A 12,594-nucleotide genomic window follows, 5' to 3' on the forward strand; every position below is an offset into this window, starting at 1 on the left:
CGTGGAGTCGGAGGAAATGTATTAGCATGGATCGAGAATTGGCTGGCTAACAGAAAGCAAAGAGTTGGGATAAATGGGTCCTTTTCGGGTTGGAAATCGGTGGTTAGTGGTGTGCCACAGGGATCGGTGCTGGGACCACAACTGTTTACAATATACATAGATGACCTGGAAGAGGGGACAGAGTGTAGTGTAACAAAATTTGCAGATGACACAAAGATTAGTGGGAAAGTGGGTTGCGTAGAGGATATAGAGAGGCTGCAAAGAGATTTAGATAGGTTAAGTGAATGGTTTGGCAGATGGAATACAATGTGGGAAAATGTGAGGTCATCCACCTTGGAAAAAAAAACAGTAAAAGGGAATATTATTTGAATGGGAAGAAATTACAACATGCTGCGGTGCAGAGGGACCTGGGGGTCCTTGTGCATGAATCCCAAAAAGTTAGTTTGCAGGTGCAGCAGGTAATCAGGAAGGCGAATGGAATGTTGGCCTTCATTGCGAGAGGGATGGAATACAAAAGCAGGGAGGTCCTGCTGAAACTGTACAGGGTATTGGTGAGGCCGCACCTGGAGTACTGCGTGCAGTTTTGGTCACCTTACTTAAGGAAGGATATACTAGCTTTGGAGGGGGTACAGAGACGATTCACTAGGCTGATTCCGGAGATGAGGGGGTTACTTTATGATGATAGATTGAGTAGACTGGGTCTTTACTCGTTGGAGTTCAGAAGGATGAGGGATGATCTTATAGAAACATTTAAAATAATGAAAGGGATAGACAAGATAGAGGCAGAGAGGTTGTTTCCACTGGTCGGGGAGACTAGAACTAGGGGGCACAGCCTCAAAATACAGGGGAGCCAATTTAAAACCGAGTTGAGAAGGAATTTCTTCTCCCAGAGGGTTGTGAATCTGTGGAATTCTCTGCCCAAGGAAGCAGTTGAGGCTAGCTCATTGAATGTATTCAAATCACAGATAGATAGATTTTTAACCAATAAAGGAATTAAGGATTATGGGGAGTGGGCGGGTAAGTGGAGCTGGGTCCACAGCCAGATCAGCCATGATCTTGTTGAATGGCGGAGCAGGCTCGAGGGGCTAGATGGCCTACTCCTGTTCCTAATTCTTATGTTCTTATGTTCTCTGTCAGTGTCTCTCTCTCTCTGACAGTGTCTCTCTGTCTCTGTCAGTGTCTCTCTCTCTGTCTCTGTCAGTGTGTGTTTCTGACAGTGAGGGGTGGGGGAAGAGAAAGGGGAGAGTAGGGGGGAGGGAGGGAGAGGAGGAGGGAGAGGAGGGGGAGGGAGAGGAGGAAATAAAGGAGGGGGAAGGAGGGAGAGGAGAGGGGATGGGGGAGGGAGAGAAGGGGGGAGAGGAAGGGGAGGGAGGGAGAGGGGAGGGAGGGAAGGGAGGTGAGGGGGAGGGGAGGGAGGGAGAGGAGGGGGAGAGGAGGGAGGGGAGAGAGGAGAGGGAGGGAAAGGGGAGAGGAGGGGGAGGGAAATGGAGGGGGAGAGAGGGGGGAGAGGAGGGGGAGGGAGGGAGAGGGGGGAGAGAGGAGGGAGGGAGGGAGAGGTGGGGGGAGAGGAGAGGGGGGAAAGAGGAGAGGGAGGCTGAATGGGCCTCGCCGCCGACTTCGTAGCCGGGCCACCAAAGACTTCGGGAGGGGCCCGCCCCAAGCAAGATGCTGGGCGGGCGGGCCCCGCCGACAACGTGGAGGGAGGGAGGAGGGGGCACGGCTGAACAGGGGGCGGGAAGGAGCGGGAGCTGAACGGGAGGAAGTGGGTGGGAGTGGAAGCTGAACGGGAGAGAGGGAGGCCTGAGTCTGATCTTCGCCTGGGGAGCCCATTCGGCCAGGGCTAGGGTCGGGCCCCACCCACGCAGCACTCTAGCGCGCATGTGCAGAGGTCCCGGCACTGTTTTCAGTGCAGGGACCTGGCTCTGCCCCCAACCCATTGTGCTGCGCCACGCCGAGCACGAAAACGTCCTGAGGAGCTCGCAGAATCACAAGGTAAGTTTTCGGCGCCCTTTTTATTCCAGAAAATCGGTGCACCTTACGGAGGTGCGCCGTTCTTACAGAGGGCGGAAACTTGGGCCAAATGGGAGGAGGCAGAGAAATTAGAGCAGTGGACTGAAAATGTGCACATTTGTTGGTGAAAAGAAATGCCTCAGGTGGGTGCTTTAGATGCAGAGAAGTTTTTCTAGTTTAATTTTAATTTAATTGCACTTGGGCCTGGTAGGAGTGCATCTACAATGAAGGATGAGCAGCAAAATATTAAGAGGTCGAGGCTTTGGAAATAGAGGGAGACATGGACTGAACACAAAGGATGATAAAGATTAGAGGAAGAGAGAGAAAGTATGACAGAAGCTGGAGAATGAAAAATTTAATTTTCTGTACCCGGGTGGGTCGGGTGCAGGCGGTCGACGTATCGGGTCGCGACCCCCTTGTTGCTTCCATCCCGCTGCAGGAAACAACTTTGCGATAATGGGGTTTATTAAGCTTGTCCTGCACATTACCCAGCCCTATTAAATAATGTGGGTCTGATGACGTCATCCATGATGCGTTTTCAGCTGGTATATTTCAAGGAGCCATAGCCACATTGCATTTCAAGGTTCATCGAGGAGTGCGCAGGCAGTAAAACAAACAGTTGGAGAGATGGCTGCACAGAGGCAGTGGACTGCACCCAGGTTCTCCGATAATTCCCTCCATACCCTTGTGGAGGGAATCAGAGCACGCAGGGAGGTCCTCTTCCCTTCGAATGGGTGAAAGAGATCTCCCGAGGAGACAAAAAGAGCCTGGCTCCAAATTGCAGAGGAGGTCCACAGCAGGGATGTGGTGAGGAGGACCTGGGTGCAGTGCTGCAAACGTTTCAATGATCTCATTAGATCAGGAAAGGTGAGTACAAAGCCACACTCGGCTTCATCCTGCTGTGCCTCTCATCACACTACCTTCCCAACCCTACTCCTGCACATCCTTACCCCAACCTATCTTGCAGGTCAACCCAGCCTTCTCTCTCTACCTAGATTATCACATCCTCATTTTACTAGCCATCCCTCACATTCAGCCTCATCCTAATGCAATCATACCAACCAACAAGATGCAAGGAGCCCACTTGGCACTGTCACCCCAATCTGTTATAGTTTTCCTCTAAAGAGGTAACCCATCCATTCCTTATACTCATTCCATCGCTCTCACTCAACCTTCTCTTCTTTCCCTTCTTGCAGAAGAAGAGAGCCCACAATAAGAGGGAGAGGGAGAGAACTGGAGGTGCGCCTCCACCATCTGCAACCCTCACAACAGCAAACGAGGCTGCTTTGGAAGTCTTGGGAGTGGCCGAGCAGCTGGAAGGGGGAGACGGAGAGAGGGGGGCATCTCAGCAATCTGGTGACAGAATTAAATATAAAATAGCCAAATCAGTCACATATAGGAACTGAGGTCATCAGCCAGTGAATGTTCATCATGTGCATAATTGTATGTGCACCCATTCTTCAAATGGCATATTTAATTAATCTCTTTACTCTCCCGCAGGTCTATCAAAAACCCTGCCCCCCCCCGCCCAACTATCTAAGAGGAAGAGCAAGATGACTCCTCAAAGACACCTCCAGCCTCTGGGGGGCGCTGCATCATCAGTGCAGAGACGCACACCTCGGTGGGTCCCGCACGAGATAGAGTAGTGTTGTCACTGGGTCTGTCACAAGTGAGTACGAGCAAATGATGGAGACAGGGAGGGCAGTGGAGACTCTTCGCCGCAGGGCACAGGACGCTCCCAGCTCTGCTCAGCTGCATGCAGACGCTGAGCCTGGGGGCACAACCAGAAAGAGGGCGATCCTGGAGGTGCAGCAAGAAGTGCAGGAGGCTCTGACAGGTTTTACGAGCGTGATGTCTGCAAATGTTCAGAGAATGAAATGGTCCATCTCCAACATGAACACCACGACGTCGCAGACGAGGGTAACAATAGGCTCTTCCATGGATAGGATGGCCACTTGCATGGAGCAGCTAATGCGCCACTCACAGGATCACAGGGTCCCTAAAGAGAATAGATGGCTATCTATAGAGCATAGATGGCAGAGGCTCATAGACTTCCTGTCTAGGATGGTTGTCAGCATAGACTTGGGTCCTCATGGCCCCACTGATGTGCAGCAAGGTGCTCTCCAGCTCCTTGCTAGCAGGGATGTGCAGGTGGCCCATGAGAGGGATGACTGTGAGAGGGGAGGAGAAGTGTGGGCTCCTCTCAAAGCACTCACGCTTCTTCCCTGTTGCCTACCCCTCAGTCAGAGCCCCAGACGGCTCCTCGGATCCCGATGGCCGAGTTTGCCACTGCAGTTGCAGGAGGAGCAGACTTTGGCGGAGACATTACAGGCTCTGAAAGAAAGAGGAGATCTGCCAAGAGTGTCTAAGCAGTTGAAGTGAGCAGGCTGCCTCTACCTCTGCTGCAGCCACAGGGGTAGCACCTCGTAGAAGCACGAGGAAGAGAAAGATGACACACAAGTAGATTTACAAGGGTGGCCACTTGGGTGTTTTAGTCAATGTTAATGGCAAGTTTCCGTTAATGTATTGTCAACCATTAAAATCTTTGGGGGAGAAATTTGCATCATTTGTGCCTCCCGTTAGCATGACGCAAACGATTTCTCGCACGGGGCTGATATTGCCTCCCGCGAAATTCCGCGGGAGTTAGCGGAGCCACAAGCCGGCAGCGCTCCACTCCTGCTGTTAGTGCCCCAGTCCCACACCAGAGAGGAAGTGGAGCGTGCGACATTGTGCTCCACTTTTTCTTGGGGGCAGTAACCCCAATTTCGCTGCTGGGACAGGACTTCTGCACCGGGCGCAGGAAGTCCCGCCTCGCCTCAGTTACTACCCCAAAACAGGGCATTATCGGATTTCGGCTCCTTTATTTTCGCCACATTTCCTGTCTTGGACACAATAGTGTGCTCCTTTGGAAGTGGTTTAGTGAGTAGCAGTGACTGGTGAAACATAACGGAATCTCCAGCAATGGAGGTCAGTTTGAAACCAATGAATATTGTAGGGATGCTTTATGGTGTTGCTGTGGGGTGGTACCAACCTGGCACAGCATGTGGCTGTCATATGGGTGTACAGCATAAAGTTAAGTAAATCTGGCCATGATGAGGCCATTCCTGGCCTTCCGGGCAGCAATGTGCTCGGGTGCTGTAGCCCTCTGCCCTATGCAGCATCGGGTGGTTGCGGAGAAGGTTGGTGGTGTTGTTGGTGCTGCTGGTGTTGGGACTCATCGTGGTCAGATACTGAGGACCAAGATGAGATAGTATAAATGGCGGCAACGCTGATGGAATAGATGGCAGGTCAAGTAGAGTTGACAGAAGCAATCTGTCAATGGTGAGAGAGGTTCTTCCAATGAGGTGACACTGGATGGAGACTTTGCAGGAAACACTTGCAACCAGCAGAAAGTTAAATCTATGCTGGCAATATAGTCAGCAACAGCTTCTGCCTGAGGAAAGTGATCAGCTGTGAGGTCGGAGCTTTTATAGTACATTTAATGATGTCAAGTAATCAGCTGGAGCAATGGCCACTCAACACCCGCCTCAGGTTGACAGACGTGGTTCCCGAGCTGCCTAAATCCCGTGGCCATGCAGGGAAATTTGAAATGTAGGGGGGAAAAGGCTCTTAAGTGTCTGACATCAAGCTTATAATGATTTCAATTAGCCTCTGCTGCACCAGCAAACACAACCGAGGGAAAGGCGCGTGGTGGCGGGATGACGACAGGTTCCTGACCCGCCTCTGATCTCACCCGCATGGTCCTCAGAAAATTCTGGCCAAAAAGAGAGAAAGAGAAAGCCTGTTGGAGCAGATGAGATATATTGTTGAGTGGAGGAAATATACCAGATATGTTAACGTAGCCATGCCCGTCGAGAACGAGGTGGGCAGGTAGTTAAAATGGCAGTTGGGGAGTTTCGCGCCGTGTTCTTGATGTGCCCCCGCCCACTGCCATTTTAACCAGGTACATACGGGAGGGCCTACTTAACTACGGGAGGGCCTACTTAATATGCTGAAGTTGCGACCTGATGCAACAAGATTTTTACTTGAAATCGAGGGAGGCAGCAAAGTGGTCAGAAAAAACCAAGGTAAGTATTTTCTTCATTTTTGGAAGGATTTCTTGTGTGCCAGGAGCAGGAGTGCTCCACCAGGCCCTGCAAGGAAAGTTTGGGCCTCCCCAGTCCTAGGCTTCCCTCTCCATCCCACTATCGGCTGTTCTTTGGAGACTAACTTTATGCCAGTGAAAATTCCCTTGGGTCTTCAGCGGCGTCCGTTTCCCACCTAATTTCTTGCTCCCGCCCAATTTCCTGCTCTCGTCGCCACTCTGACGTCATTATCACTGGCTTTGGGCAGTGTAGACACATTTACTATTCACTGTTAGTAATGCCACAGGAAATCCACTTGCATTTATAAAAGTACTTGTGGTAATGTTAAAGCCATACCTTTATTATTTACTGAATGCCTTTTGAGCCAATGCAGTGCATTGTCACAGGTGTCATGATTATTCAGGATGAAAAGGTTGGAGGGTATTTTTTCTGTAAATTGCTTGTCAGGGTCAACAATCACATCCTTGTTAGTCAGCATCTCTTTTATATCGACTCCTGTCGGACAAGTAGCCTGTATAATGGAAAATATGGTACTAATCAACCTTAATAATCTTTAATAAAATTCAACTATTACTTTTCAATTGTTAAAAGTCCTGAAACAATGAAAATCCCTATAATTTGAAATGGCAGTGCTAGCGCCTCTTGCAGCTTGCAGACTTGTCTCAACAGGTAGTTTCTCCCTGTGCTACTATTGTTGTTGGCCACAAAGGGATTTGAACACAAAGATGAAAATTTTAAATTGGAGACATTGATGGATTGGGAGACAATTTTGGTCAGCGAGCACAGGGTTAATGGATGAGCAATAACTTGCATTTATATAGCGCCTTTGGTGTAGCGCAATGTCCCAAGGCATTTCACAAACATATAAACATAAGCAAGTGCCACTGGCTGCACTATAAATGCTTAGAATGGTGTTACATCTCAGCAATTCTCTGTAGAGTAAATTACTGTAATCTTGTAATAATAATGTAACAAATATAAGCTTTCAGTGACATGGTCATCAGAGACTACATTCAGCATTCACCCAAAAAGACTGTAAAACACAAAGTATATTGTTTGGGCTGGAAAATCACTGCCAGAAATAACAGGATCTAGGTAACCTCTTAAGAGTGGCATCTGGCATCCACCACGGCCGAAGCACATCTCTGCTGCAGTCTAAATGTCTGCCATAAGCATGTAACTATCTGTTCCTATATCACAATAAAGAAATACTGCATCATGTGTGCAGTTTTGAAATCATTCACAATTTTACTAAATACATTTAATAAAGTTTATTTCATCATACAAAAACAAGGAAGTCGTGCTAAACCATTACAAATCATTGGTTAGGCCTTAACTGGAGTATTATGTACAATTCTGGGCACCACAATTTAGGAAGGCTTTGGAGGGTACAGAGGAGGTTTACTAGGATGGTACCAGGGATGAGGGACTACAGTTATGTGGAGAGATTGGAGAAGCTGGGATTGTTCTCCCTGGAGCAGAGAAGGTTAAGGGGAAACCTAATGGAGATATTCAAAAATATGAGGGGTTTTGATAGAGCAAGTAGGGAGAATCCGTTTCATCTGACAAGTGGGGTAGCTAACCAGAGGTCATAGATTTAAAATAATTGGCAAAAGAATTAGTGGGGAAATTAGGAGAAATTATTTCACACAGAGGATTGTTATGATCTGGAATGCATTACCTGAAAGGGTGGAGGAAGTAAATTCCATAGGAATGTTCAGAAGGCAATTGAAAACGTATTTGAAGACTAATTTGCAGGGTTTGGGGGATAATGCTGGGGTGTGGGATTAAATTGGACACCTCTTTCAAAGAGCCGACACAGGCACGAGGGGCCTAATGACCCTATTCTGTGCTGTAAGATTCTATGATTTTATAACAAGGTTAAAACTGAATTATATTACAACACTGCATAAAATGAGAAAACTCCAAAACACAAAATTTGTACAAATATCTTCCTGCATTCTGCAGTCAATAGCAAACAGATCAGACTTAATTTTCTTCATTATAAATAATACTGCTAATTTTTTCATTATGAAAATAATACTGTTATACATATTCTCAATAATAAGAATTAATAGGAACATGGATGTGTGTGCTTATAATGATAATTATCTTATCAAAAGGTTCAGATCACGATACTACTTTAGCTTCTTTGTATTCTCGGTCATTTTTAAAAGTTTATTTTTCCTATTCTCTGGATTCATTCACATTTCAACAACAACAATAACTTGTATTTATATAGCTTCTTTAACGTAGTGAAATATCCCAAGGCGTTTCATAGGATTATTAGTATATAAAAATTTGACACCAAACCGCATATGTAGAAATTAGCGCAGGTGACCAAAAGCTTGGTCAAAGAGGTAGGTTTTAAGGAGCGTCTTGAAGGAGGAAAGAGAGGTAGAGAGGCAGAGAGCTTTAGGCAGGGAGTTCCAGAGCTTGGGGCCTAGGCAACAGAAGGCACGGCCACCAATGGTTGAGCGATTAAATCAGGGATGCTCAGGAGTGCAGAATTAGAGGAGCGCAGACATCTCGGGGGGGTTGTGGGACTGGAGGAGATTACAGAGATAGGGAGGGGTGAAGTCATGGAGTGATTTGAAAATAAGGATCAAACTATTGAAATGGAGGTGTTGCTAACTGGAAGCCAATGTAGGTCAGCGAGCATAGGGGTGATGGATAACCAGGACTTTGTGCGAATTCGGTCATGGAAAGCCGAGTTTTGGATTATCTCTAGTTTACATAGGGTAGAATGTGGGAGGCCAGCTAGGAGTGCGTTGGAATAGTCAAATCTAGAGATAACAAAGGCATGGATAAGGGCTTCAGCATCGGATGAGCTGAGGCAAGGATGGTGACGGGTGGTGTTACGGAGGTGGAAATAGGCGGTCTTAGTTATGCTGCGGATATGTGATTGAAAGCTCATTTCAGAGTCAAATATGACACCAAGGTTGTGAACAAACTGGTTCAGCCCCAGACAAAAGTTGGGGAGAGCAATGGAGTCAGTGCCTAGGGAACCGAAAACAATGGCTTCGATCTTCCCAATATTCAATTGGAGAAAATTTCTGCTCATCCAGAACTGGGTGCTGAACAAGCAGTCTGACAATTTAGAGACCGTGGAGAGGTCGAGAGAAGTGGTAGGTGAGGTAGAGCTGGGTGTCATCAGCGTACATGTGGAAACTGACGCTGTGTTTCCTGATGATATCGCCAAGGGGCAACATGTAGATGAGAAAAAGGAGGGGACCAAGGATAGATCCTTGGGAGACACCAGAGGTAACAATGCGGGGCGGGAAGAGAAGACGTTGCAGGTGATTCTCTGGTTACAATTAGATAGATAAGAATGGAACCAGGCAAGTGCAGTCCCACCCAACTGGACGACATTGGAGAGGCGTTGGAGAGTAGTCAACCGTATCAAAGGCTGCAGACAAGTCAAGGAGGATGAGGATGGATAGTTTGCCTTCGTCACAGTCACAAAGGATGTCATTTGTGACTTTGATGAGAGCCGTTTCAGTACTGTGGCAGGCGCGGAAACCGGACTGGAGGGATTCAAACATGGAATTGTGAGAAAGATGGGCACGGATTTTCGGCTTTTACCATTTTGGGGCGCAAATCGGGTTGGAGTGCAAAAGTCTACGCCTAGAAATAGTTTGCGCCCTCGTCATGTATTTTCGGCCAAAAAGTCATCGTGCTCAATTTTCAGCAGTATTTGCGCTGTTTTTTTTTTAAGAGCAGGTTGCTTTTTCTGGCCGAACTTAAAAATCCCCAGTTTCCCCAATCAATTTGCACCAGCATCACTCAGTTAGTTACGAATTTTTTAAGTCAGTTTTTTTTTCCAGCCTAAGGGGGCGTAATCAGTCATCTATGCCACTTCTGGCCATTTAGGGAAATTTGGCCAGCTGAGAGTTACTCCAGTTCTGATTAGGCCAGCGTATGTGGCCTGAACTGAAAAGCCTTCCCTAGAATTAAGGAAATCGGTGCAGGTAAGGAAAGCGGTGCAGCAGATGCCCGGACACACTGAAAGAATTGAAAAACACATAGCAGCAACTTACCTCCAACTCCACCCGAAGGCTGTCCGATCCCATTCTCGGTTCACACAAAAAGGAAGGCTGTCCAGTTCCATTCTCGGTCCCCGGTTCACACACACAGGAAGGAGAGAGAGAGAGAGAAAGATCGGGCGGGTTGGCAGTAAGGTGGTGCTATCTGTTTTTCAATTCTTGTAGTGTGTTGCGAGGTGGCTGTATGCTTCACTTTGCTGCCTAGGCTCGCATTATGTCCCTGGTTACCATGGCAGCCCGATCTTTTTGGCGCAGATCAAGGCTCCACCCTGCTCGGGTTAGGCCACGGCAAAATGAAGAGATCCAACGGGGAAACTTACAACACTTTTTTTTTTTTGGCTTACTTGGGCCCCAAAAAATCGGGCCTAATTCTTCAAATACGCCAAAAAAATGCTTTGGGGAAAATTGTGCCCATCTGGAGGAACATGGCGTAAAGTTAAGTGTTGCATGACTGACTTTGGGCACCGGAGCTGAAACTTTTGGCGGTGACGGAGGCGGCCATTTTGCGCATGCGTGTTGGTTTTTTTTCCCCTCTTGCTTTCTTTTCCGGTCGCAAATGCAAATACAGGGCACGGCAATGTCCTACGCGCTTGCGCATTTAAACTGGCCCACTTTAGTTGAGATGGAGGATCAGGAGAGAAGGCGGCATGCCAGGCTCTTCAGCTGGGAGGCTAGAGAGGCGTTAGTCAGTACGGTGGAGAGAAATTGGGCCTCTTGCAGAGGGAGCCAGATCACTCCCTCCTGTGTTCAATCGAATATGGAGGGAGATAGCACAGGAAGTGTCTGCTGCAGACACTGTGCCCAGGACGGGCACACAGTGCTGAAAAAAATTCAATGACCTCACGAAGATCGTCAGGGTGAATACCATTTGCATCTATGCATGCCTCCATTACTTGTAACATTAACCTCACACTATGTGAAGTCTTTCATTTATCTGGTCCCTCTCAACACTCATTGGGGTGCCTATCACAATGCTTAACAAAGATGAAGGCTTACATTGGCAACATTGGCTTTAAATGATCTATGCACATAATTTATTTCATTAAAGTCTTCCCTGTCAATGAACACCACCTGCTCCTATCGCTTTCTGAAAGATCACTTACATCTCCCATGGTAGATGCGTCTAATCAGTGACTACATACTGACGAACGAAGCACATGTAACATTGCAACAGATTGAAAGGAGGCCTGTACAACATTAACACAGTTTCACCTATTCTACTGTGTTAGGCATAGTGGCCCAACAGCAGAGAGACCTTTTTTTAACACTTCCTATTTTTCTTTTTGCAGTCAAAACACTCCCACAACCCGAGGGAGCAGCTGCGGACATGTGGGTGTCGGCCTCAAACATCACTACTAACAGACGTAGAGGAGAGGGTCTCTGCCCTCATAGGAGTACCAGGTCGGACAGTTACTGGGGGCGATGCTGAGTCCCCTTTGGGTAGTGAGGGTATGTACATGGATCGCGCCACTGAATCCACTGCACTGCGAGATATAATGGAGTAGCAGCAGCCCTCAAATGAGCCTGTGCCATGCCACCTTCCTCATGCCACCCTGTCCCCTCCCCTGATGCTAACCGCTCGTCTCTGTTTTCTACTTCCAGATGACCAACCAGAGGCACACCATCCCTCGAGGGAGGCCTCCACTTCAGGATAGGTGGACGAGGACGAGACAATGGAGGGCACTGATCCAGCAGAGCATCCGAGCCCACCAGTCGCACCCTCTGGATAAAGCTCTTCAGCGGACGATGCAGAATTCGTGGGGGTTTGAGGAATCGGAGGCTCCTAGCCCCAGTGGTGTACAGCAATGCAGTGCCGGGGTGGGATCCCGCAGGCCATCTCTCTGGAGGGTGAGTCGGCAAAGTCAGTCTGCTAGCAGACAGGCAGACCTTGAAGTGGACATGGTGGAAATGTCCAGGGAGAGCGCAGTGATGAACCGTGACCTATTGATGCATTGGGACGGATCCCAGCGAGCATTGACAAGCTCACTGCGACTGTTGCGGAGGCAGCATCACAGATTGGCATTGTGAGTCGGATATCCAGCGATACCATCATTGCCCACATGCAGAGGCTGGTGGCGTCTAGAAGTGACAGTGGAGTTCCAGAGTGTCTGGCGTGTGCCATTGATCACACCACAGACTCGGGCTCATCAGGTACAAGCTTTGCTTGAGGTTGGGCAGGTGATGCAGTCCATGTCTGCATCCATACCATCTACATTCCCCACTGTCCAAGTGATGGTGCCAAAGCAGGCCAGCAAGGTGTGGAAACGCATCGTGCTCTGGTTGCTAAGGTCCAGTCCGATCGGAGAGTGAGTCACTCCAGGGAAATAGGAGATGGTGTCTATCCTCAAGTTAACAGCATTTTGGATCCCACCACTCACTCAGCAACCATGCACCATAGATGGTTGATACCCCATCCACCTGTGACTGGTAATGCCGAGGAAGAGGCGCCCCAG

General features: G+C 48.4%; 1 protein-coding gene across 1 annotated transcript in view; it reads right to left on the reverse strand.

The window, feature by feature from the left end:
- cfap61 (cilia and flagella associated protein 61) overlaps positions 1 to 12,594 on the reverse strand; it is a 445,137-nt gene that overhangs the window by 188,670 nt on the left and 243,873 nt on the right. Inside the window, exon 20 of the mRNA XM_070889895.1 lies at positions 6,432 to 6,606. Within this exon, the coding sequence (XP_070745996.1) occupies positions 6,432 to 6,606 (175 nt within the window). The remainder of the gene's footprint in view (positions 1 to 6,431; positions 6,607 to 12,594) is intronic.

This window comes from Pristiophorus japonicus, chromosome 9, assembly GCF_044704955.1.
Source record: "Pristiophorus japonicus isolate sPriJap1 chromosome 9, sPriJap1.hap1, whole genome shotgun sequence".
Classification (NCBI taxonomy): Eukaryota; Metazoa; Chordata; class Chondrichthyes; family Pristiophoridae; genus Pristiophorus; species Pristiophorus japonicus.